Source organism: Urocitellus parryii, chromosome 1, assembly GCF_045843805.1.
Source record: "Urocitellus parryii isolate mUroPar1 chromosome 1, mUroPar1.hap1, whole genome shotgun sequence".
In the NCBI taxonomy this organism is placed as follows: domain Eukaryota; kingdom Metazoa; phylum Chordata; class Mammalia; order Rodentia; family Sciuridae; genus Urocitellus; species Urocitellus parryii.
Window position 1 is genome coordinate 255,383,966 of NC_135531.1, and position 24,317 is coordinate 255,408,282.

A 24,317-nucleotide genomic window follows, 5' to 3' on the forward strand; every position below is an offset into this window, starting at 1 on the left:
CCTCTTTCCTCTCTAGAATTCATCTATTCCTCCCATGCTCTCCCTCCCTACCCCACTATGAGTCAGCCTCCTTATATCAGAGAAAACATTTGGCATTTGTTTGGGGGGGGGGGGATTGGCTAACTTCACTTAGCATTATCTTCTCCAAACCATCCATTTACCTGCAAATGCCATGATTTTATTCTCTTTTTTGCCGAGTAATATTCCATTGGGTATATATGCCACATTTTTAAAAATCCATTCATCTACTGAAGGGTTTCTATGTTGGTTTCACAGTTTAGCTATTGTGAATGGTGCTGCTATAAATATTGATGTGGCTGTGTCCCTGTAGTATTCTGTTTTGTTTTTTTTTAATATATATATTTTTATTGGTTGTTCAAAACATTACAAAGCTCATGATATATCATCTTTCATACATTTGTCTCAATTGGGTTATGAACTCCCATTTTTACCCCAATACAAATTGCAGAATCATATCGGTTACACACTCACATTTTTACATAATGGCATATTAGTGACTGTTGTATTCTGCTACCTTTCCTATCCCCTACTATCCCCCCTCCCCTCCCATCATCCCTCTCTACCTCATCTGCTGTTGTTCAATTTTCTCCCTTGTCCCCCCCCTTTCCCCTCACATCCTCTTCTATGTAATTTTGTGTAACATTGAGGGTCTCCTACCATTTCCATATGCTTTCCCTTCTCTCTCCCTTTCTCTCCCCCCACTCATCTTTTTTTAATGTTAATCTTTTCCTCATGCTCTTCCTCCCTGTTCTGTTCTTAGTTGCTCTCTTTATATCAAAGAAGACATTTGGCATTTGTTTTTTAAGGATTGGCTACCTTCGCTTAGCATAATCTGCTCTAATGCCATCCATTTCCCTGCAAATTCCATGATTTTGTCATTTTTTATTGCTGCCTAGTACTCCATTGTGTATAGATGCCACGTTTTTTTTATCCATTCACCTATTGAAGGGCATCTAGGTTGGTTCCACAGTCTAGCTATTGTAAATTGTGCCGCTATGATCATCAATGTGGCAGTATCCCTATAGTAAGCTCTTTTAAGATTCTCAGGGAATAGTCTGAGGAGGGAGATAGCTGGGTCAAATGGTGGATCCATTCCCAGCTTTCCCAGGAATCTCCATACTGCTTTCCATATTGGCCACACCAATTTGCAGTCCCACCAGCAATGTACAAGTATACCCTTTTCCCCACATCCTCGCCAGCACTTGTTGTTGTTTGACTTCCTAATGGCTGCCAATCTTACTGGAGTGAGATGGTATCTTAGGGTGGTTTTGATTTGCATTTCTCTGACTGCTAGAGATGGTGAGCATTTTTTCATGTACTTGTTGATTGATTGTATGTCCTCCTCTGAGAAGTGTCTGTTCAGGTCCATTTGTTGATTGGATTATTTGTTATCTTATTATTTATTTTTTTGAGTTCTTTGTACATTCTGGATATTAGGGCTCTATCTGAAGTGTGAGGGGTAACAATTTGTTCCCAGGATGTAGGCTCCCTATTTACCTCTCTTATTGTTTCTCTTGCTGAGAAAAAACTTTTTAGTTTAAGTAAGTCCCATTTATTTATTCTTGTTATTAACTCTTGGGCTATGGGTGTCCTATTAAGGAATTTGGAGCCCGACCCCACAGTATGTAGATCGTAGCCAACTTTTTCTTCTATCAGATGCCGTGTCTCTGATTTGATATCTAGCTCCTTGATCCATTTTGAGTTAACTTTTGTGCATGGTGAGAGAAAGGGATTCAGTTTCATTTTGTTGCATATGGATTTCCAGTTTTCCCAGCACCATTTGTTGAAGATGCTATCCTTCCTCCATTGCATGCTTTTAGCCCCTTTATCAAATATAAGAAAGTTGTAATTTTGTGGATTGGTTTCTGTGTCCTCTATTCTGTACCATTGGTCCACCTGCCTGTTTTGGTACCAGTACCATGCTGTTTTTGTTACTATTGCTCTGTAGTACAGTTTGAACTCTGGTATCACTATACCTCCAGATTCACACTTCCTGCTTAGAATTGCTTTTGCTATTCTGGGTCTTTTATTTTTCCATATGAATTTCATGATTGCTTTATCTATTTCTACAAGAAATGCCATTGGGATTTTGATTGGCATCGAATTAAACCTGTAGAGAACTTTGGGTAATATCGCCATTTTGATGATGTTAGTTCTGCCTATCCATGAACAGGGTACATTTTTCCATCTTCTAAGATCTTCTTCTATCTCTCTCTTTAGGGTTCTGTAGTTTTCATTGTATAAATCTTTCACCTCTTTTGTTAGGTTGATTCCCAAGTATTTTATTTTTTTTGAGGATATTGTGAATGGAGTGGTTTTCCTCATTTCCATTTCAGAAGTTTTGTCGCTGATATACAGGAATGCCTTTGATTTATGCGTGTTGATTTTATATCCTGCCACTTTGCTGAATTCATTTATTAACTCTAGCAGTTTCTTTGTAGACCCTTTTGGGTCTGTTAAATATATTATCATGTCATCCGCAAATAGCGATAATTTAAGTTCTTCTTTTCCTATTTTTATGCCTTTAATTTCTTTTGTCTGTCTAATTGCTCTGGCTAGTGCTTCAAGAACTAAATTGAATAGAAGTGGTGATAGAGGGCATTCCTGTCTTGTTCCAGATTTTAGAGGGAATGCCTTCAGTTTTTCTCCATTTAGGATGATGCTAGCCTGAGGTTTAGCATATATAGCTTTTACAATGTTGAGGTAAGTTCCTGTTATCCCTAGTTTTTCTAGTGTTTTGAACATAAAGGGATGCTGTACTTTGTCAAATGCTTTTTCTGCATCTATCGAGATGATCATATGGTTCTTGTCTTTAAGTCTATTGATAGTATTCTGTTTTAAAGTCCCTTGGGTATAGTCCCGAGGAGAGGGATAGCTGGGTCAAATGGTGGTTTCATTCCTAGATTTTCATGGAATCTCCATACTGAAGAAAGCATATTTATATCAAGAGATAGTTAAGGTTGGGTGTAACCTTAGTCTTAAATATTATAATGTATGGTAGAAGCAGAATCTGTGATTTTTGTTGGAAGACCTTTTTGTGGGGGAGGGGTGCTAGGGATCCCTAAGTTTCTGAGGCTGGCCTTGAACTATGGATGCTCCTGCCTCAGCCATGGTAGTTGCTGGGATCACAGCCATGCACCACTGCATTTTTTTTAAGGCTATAGCTCATTAGAACTTAATCAATGAATACTTTAGTATTTTGCATTAGAAATTACCTGAACACAGTGTTCAATTACAGGATGTGACTTCTGGTGGAACTTGCTATGAAGACCAGATAAAAAAGAAACCTGGCAGATGTCAAAGTTGAGACACTTCAGACAGCGGTATCTGCCAATTAAAATGAAAATGCAGTTTATATCAATACCACTAGAACAGCAAAGAAATAATATTCAGGTGGAGAATGAAAACTTACAGGAGATGTCTGCACTATCCGGTTAACCTAAGATTTCTCTCAAAGTTGGTAGAGATATTAAATTATTTAACCAAATGAATCTTTTCATAATATTTTAAAAGCATGATATTAATATGGTTCTATCCAGCAAACTGTAATATAAAGGTCTGAGTTACCCTTCTCTCCCACTGCCCCCAAATGTCAAATGCCTTTTATATGTAGAGTACCAAGAGCTGTAACCTTTTAAAATAAACCCCTAGCTCTACACAGATTAGGGACAATCCCTGGCTTTTAGAAGGCCAAGTCATTGCCCTTGTCCTGCTACCTTCAGATCTGTGACTGCTTCTACCCTCAAATGGCTTTATTAATTTCTCTAAACCCAAAGCTATTGCTTACATTTTCTGAGAGCCAATAACACAAGTTTAAGATTAGGATTATAATAGATCTGAACAATTTTTAATAGACTCAGAAAGTTAGAGCTGAAAGAAGCCCCAGACATCATTTGACACGAGCCTTTATTTTATTTTGCCTTGTGTATGTAGGAGTAAAGAGAGCTCAACAGAAGCATTTCTAGGTGGAAGCTTAATCTCATTCTTAAGAGGTAAGGATGTATTCTGAAAGTGAAAATATGGAACTTCTTGTCTTCTGTTTTTTGGGGTGACTTGAGAGAATCACTTGAACTTTTTGAGCCTCAATTCATGCCATCTGTAAAATAGAAATAACCATATGTGATTTATGTCTTGTATCCTGGTTTTGAACAAAAAAAAATTCAATATAAAATGGTGTGTCTTGTTATTGCAAAGTTAACTCTGTACCTGGCCTAGTAGGGGACATGTAGCAGTTCTATTACTATATAAAACACAACTTTCAAGTTACAAGTTCAGTTATTTGCAAAGATGAGTGACAATTCACTGTGTCCTTAAAATCACCTGTGAACCCAATGCATTTTCTAAGCAAAATTAAAACTTAACATCCAGGTTTTTAGTGGGTACCGAAGGTCTATTTAATAAATGTAGGGAACACGTTTAAGGCCTAGTTTAGTTAAGATCAGGAAATACAGGAACAAGGTGAGAGAGAGCCAAGCTCTGAATCCTCTGGGCCCTCCCCTTCTGGACTCCCCAGCTGTGACTTGTTTTAAACTGAGTGTCCCAGAACTCCAGTCCTACCTCACCCTAATTCTTAGCTTTCATATCAGCCTTTGTCACTAGGGGGAGGGAAGGCCTGAATTGCTCTCACAAATGCAGACCGTCCCTTCTGTCTCATACCTCATTCTCTGCACAGGGTGGCAGCATAGCACCACGAATGCAAAGCAGGGACTGTGAATCCAGACTAGCCAGCCTCAGCCACTTGCTAACATGAAAACTTGAGCAAGTTTTTTTCAACTTTGCTGCAAATTGGATGTTCTGATACCATTTTTGTAAGGCACATAGACATGTTTTAAATGAAATGACCCATGTGAACTGCTCATCTTAGCATTTGCTTAACACTGAACAAAGGTAAACTACTGTTATGATTATGGATGGCTCCAAAGTCTTTTTAAAAGACATTCCTTTTTTCCCTTTAAGGGAATATTTACTGATCGAAGTGTGAGACAGTGGAAGAATTTAATGTTCCATTGACTATAGGAAATAAATTAATTTTCAGCCGGGATGATTGAGGCAGGGAATTATTGAGCTGGAAGAGTCAACTGAATTCCAGATGTGCAAGGATGACCTCAGAAAGCATCTGGAGAGAAGCAGCTCTGGTGCTGGACCCATTTGGAGACTGGCCATCCATGAAATACCAATGATGACTGTACCTCAGTCCGACGATTGGGATCGTCCTGCAAACACTGCACCGAACAGGGTGAGTGACCGTTTCAGTGGCTGACAAACGGTGGCAGATTGGGAGCCACAGGAGGATGAGAGGCTCAGACTGTATCCAAGATAAGAATTTCTCCTCCTGGATTCCTGGGCTCAACACGTGGGAAACAAGAACATGTGTGGGTATGACTTTGTGCTTTTTGTATTCTTTTCCAGCTTGATTTCTGTCAGTTCTGCCCAACAAGCATATCGTACAAAAACCTGGAGGCAAATGTACCTCCCGAATAGGGTTGTCTGGGGGCCCCGTGGAGTCTAATTTAAATTGAGCACATTCTTCAAGTACATCTGCCCGACTCTGACATCACCAAGGTACTCACCCCTTGGAAACAGCTGCGGACAGCACTTTCCACAGGACACAGAGTGTGACTCTCCCCTACAAGGGTCGGGATCTGAAAGAGGCAACATTGTGTCAGCTGTGAGAGCATGCAGGCATCTGTGGCCACCTGAAACAGCAGGCCTGAGTGACCATCTCACAGCCACCAACTCACAAGTACTGGGTGTCTGAGATGGGATGAACTGTCTCAATCCAAGCAAACCAAATAAATTTGTGGGTTTTGTGCAATGTCTGAGTTGAAACAGTGAGTTAACTAGTGGGAAGAAGAGGAGGAGGAAACGTGAAAGAAGAAAGTCTAGCAATCGGGTTGATAAAGGGATGGCTTCTGTTCCACTTATTATGATCCCAAAGAGTTTGGTGGTTCTTCTGGTTTTGTTTTGTTTTGTTTTTTTCCTTTAAGACAGAGTCTCACTATGTTGCCTGGCTGGTCTTGAACTCCTGGACTTAAGTCATCCTCCCACCTCAGCCTCTGAGTAGCTGGAACAGCTGTGCACATCACCACACCCAATTTACATCTAGAATATGTGTGATTTTTCTTTGTCAATTAAGTATTTTTAAAAATAAAGGGATGACTGAGATTTGACATTTTGCTTAAGATCAAAGAAGCAAGTTAGCCGGGCACAGTGGCACATGCCTGCAATCCCAGTGGCTTCAGAGGCTAAGGCAGAAGGATAGCAAGTGCAAGTCCATCCTTAGCGGCTTAGCAAGGCCCTAAGTAATTTGGCTAGACCCTGTCTCAAAATTTTTAAAAAAATAATAAAAATGACTGGGAAAATGTAGCTCAGTGGTTGAGTGCAGAATTGGGATCTCACTTCAGAAGTCTGAGTGACAATAAGACTTTGAGGAGTTTTCAAAAAGCTTTGTAACATCAGACTTTATAGATATTCCAAAGACTGATGTATACTCCTTCATACTGTGGTATCCATATTATAACCACAGTCACAACAAGGAGTTTAAGGGACTAAGAACCTCTTGTGACTATCTCTGTGCACAGATTTATCTACGTGTCACCTCTACTTATTCCCATTTGGTCTTTGTTTTTTGGTATGGATGTGTGGTATCCCCCAAAGCCTCATGTTTGAGACAATGCAAGAAGGTTCAAAGCAGGAATGATCCAGTGATAGCCTTAACCTAATCAGTAAATTAATCCTTGCTGGGATTAACTGAGTGGTAACTGGAGACAGGTGGGGTGTGGCTGGAGGAAGTGGTTGGTTCTGGGAGTGGCTATGGGGTATTTATTTTGTTATCTCAAGAGCGGAGACTCTCTCGGCTTCCTAATCATCACCACTTCTCTCTGCCACACTCTTCTGCCACCATGTTCTGCTTCACCTTGAGCCCCAAGGAATGGAGCTGGCCTTCTGTGGACTAAGACCTCTGAAACCGTGAGCCCTCCAATAAACTTTCCTCCTTTACAGTTGTTCTGGTTGGGAACAGTGTGAGAAAAGCTGACTAAATAGTCCCACTTTCTCATCCGATGTCTTCTACAGTGTGGGGTGTGGCAGGCACTGCCTGAAGCTCAGAAGTAATCTCAAATGCCCCCCTGCCGAGTCCATCAACTGGAACAAACATTCTTCTAATCAGGAAAGTGGCATTTAGAACCTCTTTGCTGACAATTAGCCAGGCAGAATTCAACAAACATTTGCGTAATAGTGACAAGATGGCTTATACTTTAAATTGATAATAACCCTGTCACTAGTCAAATGTAAGTAACTACTCCCTACGTTATTTGGCCTTTGTCTGAAAAAAAAAAATAACTCATTACTCATCTTTGGCTTCTGGGTGCTAATGAACTAACTGGACCACTCCTTTAGACTGTGTTGCTGATTGACACTGGCCCTCCTCTGGTGTCCTTGAGCTTTGGCCAAGAGTTTCTTTTCATTTGTAACATAAGAGAGGTGAATAACAGTAGATCTACTTGCCAGTTCTGTGATCCTAACACTAGTGAAAAGAAAATTCACTTCTGTCGTGGGTTTCCACCTATGTTTTTGCCTTTAAGGGTGTGCACAAAGATTTTGTGTATTAATTGCCCATTTGACTAATATCTTGCAGGTGTTCTATGGAAGAACTAAATGTGGTTAGATGACATGCTGGCACAAATAGAATGGTACTTGAAAAGATAATTAGGATTCTTCAGGAGGATTTGAATCACATAGTGGAGTCTGGAATTTTCTGTGGAAATCCATCTTTGTGTCCATAATGCCAAGTCAATGGAATGATAATTTGCTATGCAAATATCCACCTTCCTAATAGCTCTTTCTCAGGAACATTCTAATGAATGAGGTGGGGGTGTGGGGGGAGAAGGGAGTCGCTGTACCAGCTGCCGTTTCAACAAATCTTTGAAATGAGTTACTGTTTCAGTCAGCTTTTTTTTGCCATTGTGATCAAAATTTCTGAAAAAAACAATTTTAAGGAGGAAAAATGTATTTGGTGCCCACAGTTTCCGAGGTCTTGGTTCAATGACAGGCAGCTCGATCCTGTGGGGCCTGAGGCAAGGCAGAACTTCACGGGAGAAGGGTGTGGTGGAGGAAAGTGGCTGGAGTTGGGGCACCAGGAAGCAAAGAGACAGAGAGAACAAAACTTATGTATCCCCAAAACAGACCCCCCAGGGATCCACCTCCTGCAATCACACCCAATCTGCCTACAGTTACTATCTAGTTAATTCCTATCAGAGAAGTAATGCACTGGTTAGGTGAAGACGCTCAAAACCCAGTTATTCCACCTCCAAACTTGCCTGCATTGTCTCACACATGAGCTTTTGGGGGCACACCTACTCCCCAAACCATAACTGTTATATTTGGAACAAAGACAGAGTTTTTAGGCCCCTCTGGACCTGGTGCTAGCCTGGAAACATTGGTAGTAGTCAGGAGGAAGACACAAGTATCTCTAAAGGAGAAGGAAAATTGCCCCTAGCCATCTCCTTTCATCACACTCACTTTCTAAACCAGTCTGATTGCATAAATGGATAAAGAGATTATCCTGCCCTCCATGGCTCCCCACCTGCTTGAATTCTGGGATGTGGGGTTGTTGGAAAAGAGCATTTCCTATGATGGCTCCCTAACACATGTCTGAGAGAGCAAAAACAACCTGGTAGCAGTAACTATTTGATGTTGCAACCGGCATAAAACCTTGAAAGATCTATACCTAATATTTTAACTATATATAATTTTAAAAATCATCACTTTATTTAGGAAATATGAACATTTGGGAGGAAGGAAGAGGAAAGTGGAGCGTGATGGTGAAATAGGAGTCTTCAATAATTTTCCTCCTACCCAGACATCAATTTGAATGACTATCCATGCATATAAATACCTTCTGAAGAGCTATGGAAAGCAGAGAAGAGGTTATAGTGCCTGGTTATATCATCATCACAATAAAAGATCTATTGAAAAAAATGTGAATATGAGTAGTTTTATATTACCTGTAACCTCTCTCCCAACCCAAGGCAGAACAGGGCTGAGAGGTACCATTCTTGGGAGAAAGAGGAGGTAAGTGTAGTAATTTGCACTGGACCCCAATGCAGTAAAACCTAGCACTAGGCATACCCCTAGGGTCCCTGACTTCAAGCTGATATCTGTGGGCTAAGCTTTCAGACCCATCTTGGTGTGAATGGGAGCCTATATTCCCTGTAATGGTTAATTTGAATTGTCACCTTGATTGGATAAAGAGATGCTGAAGATTATGTCAATGAGAGTGTGTCTAGGAATGACTGGCATATGGAATAGTGAACTGAAGTGAAGACCCTAAGTGTGGGCAGCACCGTCCAATAGGATGGTGGCTTGGATGGAATAAAAGTTGGAAGAACAAGGGAGCAGCAGCAGCAGTAAATGCAAGCTCTATTCTCGTTCTCAATTGCCAGAGGATATCAGGATATCAGTGCTCCTTCGCTCTTCCAAAGCAGACTTTGCCAGTGATTCTCTAGGAAGTTTCTAGAAGCCTTCAGTCTCATACTAGGGTAGCACCATTGATGCCAAGATATGGAAGCAAGCTAAGTATGAGTGGATAAGGAATGTATGCTACATAAACACAATGGAATATGATTTAGTCTTTTTTTTTAAGAGAGAAGAGAGAGAGAATTTTTTAATATTTATTTTTCAGTTTTCTATGGACACAACATCTTTATTTTATTTTATGTGGTGCTGAGGATTGAACCCAGCACCCCATGCATGCCAGGAGAGCTTGTTAGCACTTGAGCCACATCCCCAGCCCAGTGATTTAGCCTTTTAAAAGAAGGAAATCCTGTAGTTTGCAACAACCTGGATAAACCTGGTGTGATTTATGTAAATGAAATAAGTCAGGCACAGAAAGACAAATACTGCATGATCTCACTTATATGTGGAGCCCATAGAAATTGATCACATATAAGTAGAGGGAAGAATGGCATTTACCAGAGGGTGGCATGATTAGTGGGGAGAAAGAATGGGAAGATATTGGTCAAAAGATATATAACTACTGTAAGATAGGAAGAATAAATTCAAGAGATCTACTATTGGGAGTGGGTGACTATCATTAGTGACATATATTGTATTCTTGAAAAGTTCTAGGATAGTGGATATTCAGTGTTATTACCACCCAAATGTTAAAACTATGTGAGATAATGCATTTGTTAATTAGCTACATTTAACTATTCCACAATAGATACATAATTCAAAGCAATATATTGTACATGATAAATACATGTGATTTTTTTTAAAGAGAGAGAGGGAATTTTTAATATTCATTTTTTAGTTTTCGGTGGACACAACATCTTTATTTTATTTTTATATGGTGCTGAGGATTGAACCCAGTGCCCCGCGCATGCCAGGTGAGTGCGCTACCACTTGAGCCACATCCCCATACATATAATTCTTATCTGGCATTTAAAAAACTAAGAAATATGAACTTCTCAAATTTTGGAATTTTCATAATAAATTAGATATTAATTATTGTTACCAACATGAACATAAAATATTGTTATTAAGAAAAAGTCAAGTTGGGTGTGGTGATTCCAGCTACTTGGGAGACTGAGATAGGAGGATCATAAGTTCAAGGCCAGCCTGGATAACTTAGTGAGATTGTCCCAAAATAAATAAAAAGGGTAGGGGATATAGCTCAGTGGTAGAGTGCTTGCCTAGCATGTGCAAGACTTTGGGTTCAATCTTTAATAGTTCCCCAAACATCCAAAATAATTTAAAAAAATCAAAGCAAAGATAATTTTACTTGGGGTAGGCTTTTCCAAACCATATCTCCTGTCCTAGTGATTTTGATAATCTTTCTGCCTACCCCACATACCTCTCCATCATGATCATGAGGATTATATGGAGTCTGGATATGACTACTATTTGAATGATCTTGAGAATATCTGGTTCAGACCATTGAGAAAAAAATATCAAAGAGGTATCATGGCTTCACAAGACAGAACACAAACTATAGGATTTTACAGAATGTGAAATTAGAACGAAGACATCCTTCAAATAAATTAAAGCGCAGTAGGACAACGACCACTTACACACAAGACAATCTGGAACTTGCTTAATCCATATGTAAACCAAGTTCTTGCTTGGTTATTTCATTTCACATTATTTTACCACTGAAAACAACCTATTAAAGCAATTTAAATCCCTTTGCCCGATAGGGATAAAAACAATATCAAATTTGCACTTTCTTAAAACACTGGAAAGGATGGAAAATTGTAATTTGGGTATTCAGTATTGCATTTTACCTATACATTCATTAAGCATTTGTTGAAGGCTTTTTTGTTCTAGGGACTGGGGATGTGGGCATGAATTACATATAATTTGTTTCCTTGAGAAACAAGGCCCTTGAGTCTGGTGGGAAAGATTCCTATAACATTTGCCAAGTGCTATAATAAAGTTCTGCATAGGGAGTTAAAGTCTGAGTGAGGAGGTGACTACTATTTGATGATCTTGAAAGATGAACAGCTTGTTAAGTGGTAGTACAGGCGATGGAGCTCCAGGGGATGAAAGTGCAGAAGTCAAGCTTGGAGAAGGTGCGCGTGTCAGGGACAATAAGGATTTTGATGTGCAGAAGTTAAAGGAGTGGAAGGAGCCCAAAGAAAAATCAAACACTTTGGAATAAGAGGGACCACTGGTTATCTCTTCAGTGGTGCTTATCTGAACCTACAGAGATGATGTATCACTCTTTGACTTGGAATTTTATAACTCTGTAGAGACTGAAGTTAACTTACAGAAAACTAATGCCAATTCTTGTCTGTGGACCTGTAAATAAATTCTGTCCAGGTTGAAAGACAATCCCCCCTGCCCCAAATCAGTGTTGTATCCATCTGCAAATTCAATTTAATATTCCTAATCTTGCAGTTTGTTCTTGGCTTACCCTGCCCCCTTTCAACTACTTGTGACATTTTAAAGGTGCCTTCTTTTAATTAATAAATAAAATAGATTTTTTGCATGTTTCCTTTATATTTGTATGGAAATCATAATTTCACCTATTTTCAAAAAGAGGAGGATTGGGTCAAATCACAAAAGCTTTGCTTGTGAGGCTAAGGAGTTATCCTTTATCCAATGGACATGAGTGGGCAGTGAGGCCTTCTAGGTATGAGGGTGTGCTATGGTTCTTCTGTGTTCTCCAAAGGCCCATGAGTTAAAAGCTTAGTTCCCAGCTGGTGCTGTTAGAGGTGTTGGAAGACTTGAGAGGTGGGACCTAGTGGGAGGTTTTATGTCCTTGAGGGTAGCTATAGGACCCTGGTCTCTTCCTCTCTCTATATATGTTTTCTGGCCACCATGAGGTGAACAGATCCCTATAACACGTATATCTGCCATGATATGCTGCCTTACCATAGCCAAAAAGCCAGGGGCCAACTGACCATGGACTGAAACTTTGAAAACTGTGAGTCAAAATAAACCTTTCCTGTTTTTTAAAGTTGGTTATCTCAAGTATCTTATTACTGTAATGAAAAGCTGACTAACCCAGGTGACACTTATATTTTGGAAAGGCCACTGACTCAGTTCAGAGGAAGAGATAGAGAAGGGGGAGGCTTAAGCTTGAGAAACCAGTTAGGATGCCATTGCCATAGATCAGATTCAAGTTAATGGGATCATACTCAAATAATAGGGGGCAAGTTTGCATGGAAAGCTATATAAAGATAGCACTGACACAGTAAAAAACAGTTTCTTTGATAATACATGTGGCCAACATAACTGAAACAAAGTTAGAATTAAATATTAGGGGCTTACCTGCTGTAAATCTCTTAATAGACTTCTCAAAATCTTTCGAGTCATGCGTGCCCCAGAATCATGATCTCCCTTGTTATTTTCTGCATACAGCTGAAATAGAGCTGGATAGGTAAAGGGGCAGGGAATAAATCTTTAAGTTGAATACTTGTATTCTTGAAGAGTGTGTGCTTTGATCTAAGATTTTTTTGTGAGTGTGGAGAGAAAGGAAGGCAGAGTTATATTCTTGATTATTTGCTTGCTCTTTTGAGGGCTTCCCAGTCTAGATTATTGGAGAACTAATGAAAACCCATTCACATTTCAACCCCTTGACAGTTCAGCCTTTCTATGATGAAGATCATGAGGTTGGTAAGTGGCAAAGTGAAGATGATCTCAGTCTTTAGAGAACAATAATCGGTGGTGTCTGAATAATCCCTACCAAGCATCAAAGGCTAACAAGCAATGCATAATTAGAAAGTATTGATCATTAAAAAAAATCCCAATTTCTCCCACTCTTAAACATTTTTCTTAAATCAAAACAAGTCAGTCATGCTGAGAACATGCTGAAGAAAAAGAGTCATTGTTACAAGGGATATAAGAGTGGGTGGAAAAGATAATGCATTGGGGATTTGCAAAGATGGTAGTGTCATGGTATTTCAGAGCACACAACACTCCTATAGGTTACCTCGGTATTTTGTAAGAGGGGTGTCCCCTGAGAGAGCAATTAGGGAAGCAGCCACAGGCAGAAGCTTGAGAAAACCCGTTCCTTTGCTGCATGGAACATATCACAGAGACAATGGAAAGGGCAGGGTTAATATAGCTGAAGTGGTTTATTAAAAATATATAACTATTAGTGGACATTTCTTACATGGTGGTATAAGTTGTAGTTTTTGATGGCCTCTTTTTCTATAGCTAGAATTTTGCAAAACAGAGCATTGATTTAAAATGTTTCAGCATTCGTTTACTCAACAAATATTTATTGGATGCCTCTCTTGTGCTGAGCACTGTTCTGGGGACTGGGGATTATGGGGTACTTCTTGTCCTTGAGGAGCAGGCAGTCTTAATTCCTCAGGATGAAGCTGCATGGAAATCAAACAAAGGCCCAAAGGAGCAAACATACAAAAAACCCAAACAGAACAAAATCCACCAGTTCACTAGCCCTAGCTCAGGGGCTATTCATCTTTAACCCACCGGCTGAGTAAGTTTACAAAACCTGTAAAATAATTTATCAAAGGCAGGTAGGCTATTATAAACAAGCATCATAGTTGCAGTGATACTCCAAAGTTTGACATTTAAGAAGGCTGAAATTATTTAAAAAATAACTTGAGAATATATATTACTTATGCGGTTAAAAATAATAAATTAGAAAAGAAAACAACTAAGGAATTTGTCCAGGAGTTCAACCTGGGCTTGCCTCTGGGAGGTCAGTTGATGGGTAATATTCTTCTCTGGTCTTTTTCTCTACTTTCTAAGTGTTTTGTATTCACTATGATTTTTTAAAAGTTCATTTTAAAGGACGCGGTCTGCTGAATCGAGATGACATAAGTAAATCAAAATGAGGAGGAACAGAGAATGTAAAAGCTATAGCCCAGCAAAACATATAGCACACACATACACACACACACACACACACACACACACACACTCACAGATTAGCAAAGCCATTGACTGCAGAGTACATGTAATCAACTCTTCGACATGCTCTAAATTGGCCTATAGGTTAGTCATCCATGTGCTCGCTACTCAACCCCATTCAATCCAACAACTCAACTACTAATGAATTACAAAGAAATGAGCAGGGAAACAAACATACTTTGAGGGAGTCAAGAGCAAAATAAAGATGTATAATGCTCCTTGCAAAAAGTGCATATTTCTCCAAAGAGTAGTGTGGAGTTTTTTCCTTCCTTGCTATCCATGGGACATTTATACTAGTGACCCGGATAAGGGTTTCCTTCTTTGTTCTCTTCCTAAATGAGTAATAAATTTGTGGAAACAGACAAATTAATAATGCTTTTTTTTTATACCAAATCTCAAGCAAATATTAAAAACACCCAATGGCCAATGACTAGTGGCAACTATACATTGCCCTTGATGGCTTGATGTGACATTCACATCCTCACCTGTCATACATGGTCCTGAGAAGGCTCAAAGTGAGTTCAGAAGCTCTGGGATTCACTTGTCCTGATTTTCCTTCCCTAGTTCTCTGAAACAGATCTTGGAGTGCCTGAAGAAGCTGATGCACAGAAAGGGAGCTCTCCCTGGCCTCCCAGAATCTTCCATGTAGAAGGACCTGCTCAATCAGGGAGCTGTCGATCAAGTCCACTGTAGGAAGCAAATGAAGAACTGAACCTTCTTTTCTGATGATAACAAATGGCTTCATATGAAGCAAATGTCTTCTAGTGTTTAAACAAGACTATTTTCTTTCTGGCAGCTATTTTCCTTAAAAGAATTAAATATGACCACTATTCGAACACATGCTTTGTGTGTAATTCAGGCATTTCTATTCTGACAGTCAATTTGATTTTGGGAAAGTACATCTGTTGGTAAAGCATAGTTAAAACATTATTGCCAGTATATTTTCTAGGATGCCATTTTATAGGATGAAGTTAAAAGGAGAAGTAAAAAATCTGAAAAATAAGCCTTCCAAGGAAGTTAAGAGGCTGTAGAGACAAACTGGGTAAAGTATTTGTGTGTGTGTGTGTGTGTGTGTGTTACTGGGGATTAAACCCACCCGGTCTCTACCACTGAGCTACATCCCCAGCCCTTTTTTAAATTTTATTTTGAGACAGGTTCTTGGTAGGTGGGCCTTGAATTTGTGATCTCCTGTCTCAGCTTCCTAGGTGTCCCGGATTTCAGGTGAGTACCAATGCGCCCATCAGGGAAAATATTTTCATAATTTGCTTTCAGTGGACTGAAAAAGTTTACCTTTCATGTCTAAATACAGCTTTTCCTGTCTGCAGCCTCGCTTCAGAAGGACTATCTTGGGTTAAGATGCAATTGCCCTAGTAAAAAAACAAACAAGTTGCTTGCCTCGAATGCATAAGGCCCTGGGTTCAATCCCCAGCACCACACACACACACACACACACACACACACACACACACTCAAAAAAAAAAAAAAGCAAACAAAACCCCAGTGATCTTTATAAAAGCAGTTGCTGAATTACCAGACTCTTTAGGTCCCGCCCTTGTCTCAGCCAAATCACTTTTAAAATCTTGGTTCCATCAATATTATTATCCAAAGAAGGCACCTAATAAAACTAGAACTGCTTACAAAAAATAATGATTTCTCATATATATACTATATACACACACACACATATACATATATATGTGTTTTACCATCTTCTAAAAATTTTACAAGGCAATGAAAAGAAAGAAGAATGAAATAGAGGTAACTCTCTGTTTTCTTGCAGATACAGGATGACAGACAAAATTAATAAACACCCCCTGTGCCTTCCAAGGAACAGGGATGTCACAAGAGCCTCTAGAATGGTTGGCATTGAAAACACTGCAGTCTGTGGAAGGATAAAACTCCATGTGTTCTCTCTACTTCTTAAATCACCCTCACAGAAAAGAAATAAAGCAAGTATAATAAGATATTTTATTTGTTCTCTGATATTGCTTTTTAAGGGGAGAGTCTAAGAAACAGAGGAGCCATGTTTCCAAAATGTGACTTAAATAAAAACCTGGCGGCAGGTGGTGGAAACTATAAACTCTTCCATTGTTATTCAATCACAAATCCTATCACCTGGACCTGGCATTCTGAACATAGGGTGTTTTGTTTTTTGTTGAGAGGTCCCTATTACAGCAAACCAGATAATGGTGCTGCCCATTAATCTCATTGTGAGATTTACACAGCGATAGTCTCCAGATCCTGCTACTTGGAGTTCATGTTTTATCTCAGGTTTAGGTCTTCTTGTTTTCAAATGTCTGTTTGAATATCTTTTCTAGGTCGAATTTTTCAAAACCACTGATTTTATGTATTGCTAATATTTCTCATGGGTATTAGGCACATTCACTGCTTCTGATGCCAGGGATAACAAAAAGGTTTAAAAAAGTACATCCTCCATTGACATTCTCTATTTCCAGGTACAAATGATGGAAACTTAATGTGAACTTTCATTGATAACTTACTTTCTCCTCCCTCCCTCCCTCCCTTGCTTCCTTGCTTCCTTCCTTCCTTCCTTCCTTCCTTCCTTCCTTCCTTCCCTAGAGGGGTACTGGGGATTGAACTCAGGAGCACTCAGCCACTGAGCCACATCCCCAGCCCTATTTTGTATTTTATTTAGAGACAGGGTCTAATTGCTGAATTGCTTAGCGCCTCGCTTTTGCTGAAGCTGGCTTTGAACTCACTATCTTATTGCCTTAGCCTCCCGAACTGTTGGGATTACAGGCATGCGCATCTGTACTGGGCTCACTACTTTCTTTAATGGGAGAAAATCTCCAGGAAAATGACATAATTGGGGATAAATTTTTAATAAGCACATTCTGCCTTTTGTTTATTCCTCTAATAAATAATAGTTACAGAAGAATTTTTATACAACAGCTATTTAAGAAAAATTTTTGTAAAGCTCAAAATTCCTTCTTTGGATAAATCTGGTACAGAAACACAGTATGGAGGAGAGCCATAAACAGGGTGTTCTTGTTGAGGATATGGCCATTGAGTATTCCCACCCTGCCTATACCTCTTCTTCCCACCTTGCTAACCCTGTTGTACCCTACCTCACACCATGTATACGTCATGAAGCACAATTTGAAAACCATTGGTCTATATAGCTTATCAGATAGAAGGAAAATGTAAAAAATGTCAACCTTCAATAGAAGTGTCATCTATATAACACAACTTCTTTTAAGTCTGATATAAATGTCAAGATAATTTTGCACAAACTCATTATTCTAATGCAATGAAGAACATGTGAAAAATTAATAATTTTAGATATGCTGAATGCCTGTTGTTTTTCATGGCTAGGACCCAAGTTACCTCATTTTGGAAAATTTTTACAGGATAAATATTTTTAATATATTTTACCTAGATAATGGTATAAGAAAAGAAAATCATAATATTCAATTCTAAATAAATTTAACTCAAAGAGAATTCTCAATGGATTCTGTAGACAATTTAAAAATTTATGGCCCATTGCTCACATATTTGAACTTTCAGTTTCACATGTTCAGCTATAGATAAGACATACGACTTGAACATTCATATATGATGGAAGTAATTTTTAATTTTATGTTTAAATATGTAAGTATAGATTCTAAATTAATTTTTATAATCTGATTTTGTGTTGATATTGGTATCCTGAAAGGTACACCAAAAATGTTTTCAGAAGCCAAGCAGGAAAAATTAAAAGAAAAATAAAACTAAACTAAACTCGTAATCCACAATTATTTTCTATTGTCAGCAAAGCTATGTGTTGGTTGAATGCACACAAAATTCACGCCCTCACTTCATCATCTTCTGTGTAACAATGGGCTAAATGCACAGGTCCAGCCCTTCCAGAGACCAGCAGTTACTTGCACGGGGTAAGTTCTACTTTATCTATGACTTTTACATCACACATCATCAGGGTCAGATTATTCTAAGTGTTATAAGAGAGCGTGTACGTGTACTTACATTGGCACAAAGTTTGCACTGATCGCCATTTGAAGGCTGTTCTATACATGGAATTCTCAATATTAAGAGTATCTGTAAAGAAAGCATGAAATAGCATGAAAAAAGGAGTTTCACAATATAAAAACCATGTCCCAGAAAGGAATGTTAAAGATCATGTAACCATACATTATTTTGTAGGTGAAAAAATTAAAATGAAGAGCTCTCCCTTCTACCTGAAAACAAAAAAATATGGCTGCAAGTGACCCTAAAGAGTACTTGGCAAATCCACCAAAAAAGGAGTCCATCAAAAAGTGGGGAGTCAGCTCACTTTTCATATAAGAAGGCAAAGGCCTTGTGAAGCAAGACAAAAAAAACCCCAAAAAACCAAAACTATATATAGTATTCATAGCCATCTGATACTTGCCAAAGGGGCCAAAAATATATATATATTGGAGAAAAAAACAACTTTTAAACAAATGAATGGTGTTGGGAAAACTAGACATCTATATGTAGAAGAATGAAATTAGATCCCCCTCTTTCTCTCTTTTTTTTTTAAGGGAAATAAATAAATAAATAAATAAAATAATTTTCAAAATTATTTTATTTATTTATTTTTGTAGCTGTATACAATACCTTTATTTATTTATTTATTTTTATGTGGTGCTGAGGGTCGAACCCAGGGCATTGCACATGCAAGGCAAATGCTCTATTGCTGAGCCATAACCCCAGCCCCATAGATCCCTGTCTGTCATCCTGCACAAAAGTCAAATCAAAATGGATCAAAGGTTTAGAAATTATACCAGAAATTTTGCAACTCCTAAAAGAAAATATAGAGGCAACACTCCATTATATTGGTACAGACATGAACCTCTTCAACAAGATCCCTAAAGCCCAAGAAATAAAATGAAGAATCAATAAGTGGGATGTCAACAAATTAAAAAGCTTCTGCACAGACAAGGAAACAATTAAGACTGTGAAAAACAGAGCCTACAGAATGGGGAAAAAAAAAGTCTTTGCCAGTTGTTCCTCTGACAGGGGATTAATGTCCAGAATATATAAAGAACTAAAAAAATTCAATGCCAAAAAACCCCCAGAACAAAAGCCAAGACACAAATAACCCAATCAATAAATGGGCAAAAGAACTAAGCAGACATTTCTCAAAAGAATAAACATAAATGACAACAGATACATGAAAAAATGTTCAACATCTCTAGCAATCAGGGAAATGCAAATCAAAAATACATTAAGATTTCATCTTGCTCCAGTCAGAATGGCAATTATGAAGACTACAAATAGTAAATGCTGTCAAGGATGTGGGGAAATAGGTACACTGATACATTGTTGATGGAACTGAAAAATAGCATAACCACTGTGGAAAGCAATGTGGAGATTTCTCAAAACACTAGGAATGGAACCACCATATGACCAACTACACCACTCCTTGGTATTTATCCAACATAACTAAAATCAACGTCCTATAATGAAACAGCCACTTCCATGTTTATAGCAGCACAACTCACAATAGTCAAATTATGGAGCTAGTCTAGATACCTTTCAATACATGAATGGATCAAGAAACTGGTATACATACACAATGGAGTTTTACTCAGTCATAAAGAAGAATAAAACAATGGCAATTGCTGGTAAATGGATAGAAACGGAAAACTAAATGCTAAGTGAAATAAGCCAGATTCAGAAAATCAAGGGTCGCATGTTTTCTCTCATATGTGGAAGCTAGAGCCAAATAGGAGAAAGGCAGTGATGGGGTTGATCAGACATCATAAATCAGTGGAGTAGAAGATAGATAATGAGAGGGAGGGAGGAAGGATGGGGAAGGGAGGAAATATGAAATGAAACAAACAGAATTATGTTCTATGCAAATGTGAAAGTACCAAAGAGAATTTTACTTTTATGTATATGTAGAAAGTACCAATCAAGAATAAATAAATAAAGGAGTGAAAGGAAGACCACTAGATCTGGGGAATGAGAATGGGGGTGGGGGTGGGGAGAGGGGAAGAAAAGCCAGGTGGGGCAATGGGGGATTGAAATCAAATTCCTTGAATGTGTGATTTTGTCAAAATGGACCCAACCACTATGTATAACTATAATGCTGTAATGATAATAAAAAACTATGCAGAATATAAACTCAACTTTGCTACTATATTCCAGTTTTATTTGTACACATATTTTTATGCATAAGTAAAAATGATCAAAAACTGTCTCAACAGACCCTTAGCCATGCTAATGAAGAGAAGAAGAGAGAGAACTCAAATTACTAACATACGGGATGAAAAAGGCAATATCACAACAGACACTACAGAAATACAGAAGATAATTAGAAAGTATTTTGAAACCCTATATTCCAATAAAATAAAAGATAGTGAAGATATTGATACATTTCTTAAGTCATACGATCTGCCCAGATTGAGTCAGGAAGACACACACAATTTAAACAGACCAATAACAAAGGAAGAAATAGAAGAAGCCATCAAAAGACTACCAACCAAAAAGAGCCCTGGACCGGATGGGTATACATCGGAGTTTTACAAAACCTTCAAAGAAGAATTAATACCAATACTTTTCAAGCTATTTCAAGAAATAGAAAAAGAAGGAGCTCTTCCAAATTCATTCTATGAGGCCAACATCACCCTGATCCCGAAACCAGACAAAGACACTTCAAAGAAAGAAAACTACAGACCAATATCTCTAATGAACTTAGATGCAAAAATTCTCAATAAAATCCTGGCGAATCGAATACAAAAGCATATCAAAAAAATTGTGCACCATGATCAAGTAGGATTCATCCCTGGGATGCAAGGATGGTTCAATATACGGAAATCAATAAATGTTATTCACCACATCAATAGAGTTAAAGATAAGAACCATATGATTGTCTCGATAGATGCAGAAAAAGCATTCGACAAAGTACAGCATCACTTTATGTTCAAAACACTAGAAAAACTAGGGATAACAGGAACTTACCTCAACATTGTAAAAGCTATATATGCTAAGCCTCAGGCTAGCATCATTCTAAATGGAGAAAAACTGAAGGCATTCCCTCTAAAATCTGGAACAAGACAGGAATGCCCTCTATCACCACTTCTATTCAATTTAGTTCTTGAAGCACTAGCCAGAGCAATTAGACAGACAAAAGAAATTAAAGGCATAAAAATAGGAAAAGAAGAACTTAAATTATCACTATTTGCGGATGATATGATAATATATCTAACAGACCCAAAAGGGTCTACAAAGAAACTGCTAGAGTTAATAAATGAATTAAGCAAAGTGGCAGGATATAAAATCAACACACATAAATCAAAGGCATTCCTGTATATCAGCAACAAAACTTCTGAAATGGAAATGAGGAAAACCACTCCATTCACAATATCCTCAAAAAAATAAATAAATAAAATACTTGGGAATCAACCTAACAAAAGAGGTGAAAGATTTATACAATGAAAACTACAGAACCCTGAAGAGAGAGATAGAAGAAGATCTTAGAAGATGGAAAAATGTACCCTGTTCATGGATAGGCAGAACTAACATCATCAAAATGGCGATATTACCCAAAGTTCTCTACAGGTTTAATGCGATGCCAATTAAAATCCCAATGGCATTTCTTCTAGAAATAGATAAAGCAATCATGAAATTCATATGGAAAAACAAAAGACCCAGAATAGCAAAAGCAATTCTAAGCAGGAAGTGTGAATCAGGCGGTATAGCGATAACAGATTTCAAACTGTACTACAGAGCAATAGTAACAAAAACAGCATGGTACTGGTACCAAAACGGGCAGGTGGACCAATGGTACAGAATAGAGGACACAGAGACCAATCCACAAAATTACAATTATCTTATATTTGACAAAGGGGCTAAAAGCATGCAATGGAGGAAGGATAGCATCTTCAACAAATGGTGTTGGGAAAACTGGAAATCCATATGCAACAAAATGAAACTGAATCCCTTTCTCTCACCATGCACAAAAGTTAACTCAAAATGGATCAAAGAGCTTGATATCAAATCAGAGACTCTGCGCCAGATAGAAGAAAAAGTTGGCTCCGATCTACATATTGTGGGGTCGGGCTCCAAATTCCTTAATAGGACGCCCATAGCCCAAGAGTTAAATACAAGGATAAACAAATGGGACTTACTTAAACTAAAAAGTTTTTTTCTCAGCAAGAGAAACAATAAGAGAAGTAAATAGGGAGCCAACATCCTGGGAACAAACCTTTACTCCTCACACTTCAGATAGAGCCCTAATTTCCAGAATATACAAAGAACTCAAAAAAATTAAACAATAAGATAACAAATAACCCAATCAACAAATGGGCCAAGGACCTGAACAGACACTTCTCAGAGGAGGACATACAATCAATCAACAAGTACATGAAAAAATGCTCACCATCGCTAGCAGTCAGAGAAATGCAAATCAAAACCACCCTAAGATACCATCTCACTCCAGTAAGATTGGCAGCCATTATGAAGTCAAACAACAACAAGTGCTGGCGAGGATGTGGGGAAAAGGGTACACTTGTACATTGCTGGTGGGACTGCAAATTGGTGTGGCCAATATGGAAAGCAGTATGGAGATTCCTGGGAAACCTGGGAATGGAACCACCATTTGACCCAGCTATCGCCCTTCTGGGACTATTCCCTGAGGACCTTAAAAGAGGGTACTATAGGGATACTGCCACATCAATGATCATAGCAGCACAATTCACAATAGCTAGACTGTGGAACCAACCTAGATGCCCTTCAATAGATGAATGGATAAAAAAAAATGTGGCATTTATACACAATGGAGTATTACTCAGCACTAAAAAATGACAAAATCATGGAATTTGCAGGGAAATGGATGGCATTAGAGCAGATTATGCTAAGTGAAGCTAGCCAAGCCCTAAAAAACAAATACCAAATGTCTTCTTTGATTTAAGTAGAGCAACTAAGAACTGAGCAGGGAGGAAGAGCATGAGGAAAAGACATTAAACAGAGACGAGTGGGGGGAGAGAGAAGGGAAATAGCATGGAAACGGAAGGAAACCCTCAACGTTATACGAAATCACATAGAAGAGGTTGAGAGGGGAAAGGGGGAGGGAAACAAGGGAGAGAACTGAACAACAGCAGATGAGGTAGAGAGGGAAGATGGGAGGGGAGGGGAGGGGAGGGGGGATAGTAGGGGATAGGAAAGGCAGCAGAATACAACAGTCACTAATATGGCATTATGTAAAAATGTGAATGTGTAACTGATATGATTCTGCAATTTGTATTTGGGGTAAAAATGGGAGTTCATAACTCACTTGAATCAAATGTATGAAAGATGATATGTCATGAGCTTTGTAATGTTTTGAACAACCAATAAAAAAAAATAAAAAAAAATCTGTCTCAAGTATTTAGCAAATATTTCTTGAGTTCTTCTATGAAATGAGTCTAGGTCTTGAAATATTATTGTTAACTAAACAGATAAAAATTCTCTCCTGTGAAGAGTTTAACCTTAGTTAACAGTAGGCATCTCTGAATTCTGGAATTATTAGTGTTTTTAGTTATTTTATATTTTAGCTATTATCTAGATGGTCTATAAAAAACATGTTATTTTAAAAATTTTTTTAGTTGTAGATGAACCCAATACCTTTATTTTATTTATTTACTTATATGTGGTGCTGAGGATCAAACCCAGTGCCTCACACATGCTAGGCAAGTGCTCTACCACTGAGCTACAACCCCAGCCCAAAGCATGTTATTTTTATAATAAAAAAGAATCCTTAGATCTTATTTCAAGTTCACACCATCATCACTGCTGTGATGGATAGCAGTTAAGAGCACTTTTTGGGCACTGATAGTGAATTTTCCCATTTCACTATATGAAGGAGAAGACAGAGCTCTAGAGCCAGTCCTGCCTAATTCTATAGTTTCCCTTTCTCTTTGGGGAAATTAATTAACTTTTTGATC

At 38.3% G+C, this 24,317-nt stretch overlaps 1 protein-coding gene across 1 annotated transcript in view; it reads right to left on the bottom strand.

Moving 5' to 3' along the window:
* Positions 1 to 24,317, bottom strand: part of Dytn (dystrotelin) — a 64,431-nt gene that overhangs the window by 32,293 nt on the left and 7,821 nt on the right. The window contains exons 2-8 of the mRNA XM_026394610.2: positions 18,394 to 18,465; positions 14,895 to 15,096; positions 13,460 to 13,545; positions 12,799 to 12,899; positions 5,593 to 5,663; positions 5,211 to 5,375; positions 3,237 to 3,348 (exon numbers count right to left, since the gene is read on the bottom strand). Coding sequence (XP_026250395.2) covers positions 3,237 to 3,348; positions 5,211 to 5,375; positions 5,593 to 5,663; positions 12,799 to 12,899; positions 13,460 to 13,545; positions 14,895 to 15,096; positions 18,394 to 18,465 — 809 coding nt within the window. The remainder of the gene's footprint in view (positions 1 to 3,236; positions 3,349 to 5,210; positions 5,376 to 5,592; positions 5,664 to 12,798; positions 12,900 to 13,459; positions 13,546 to 14,894; positions 15,097 to 18,393; positions 18,466 to 24,317) is intronic.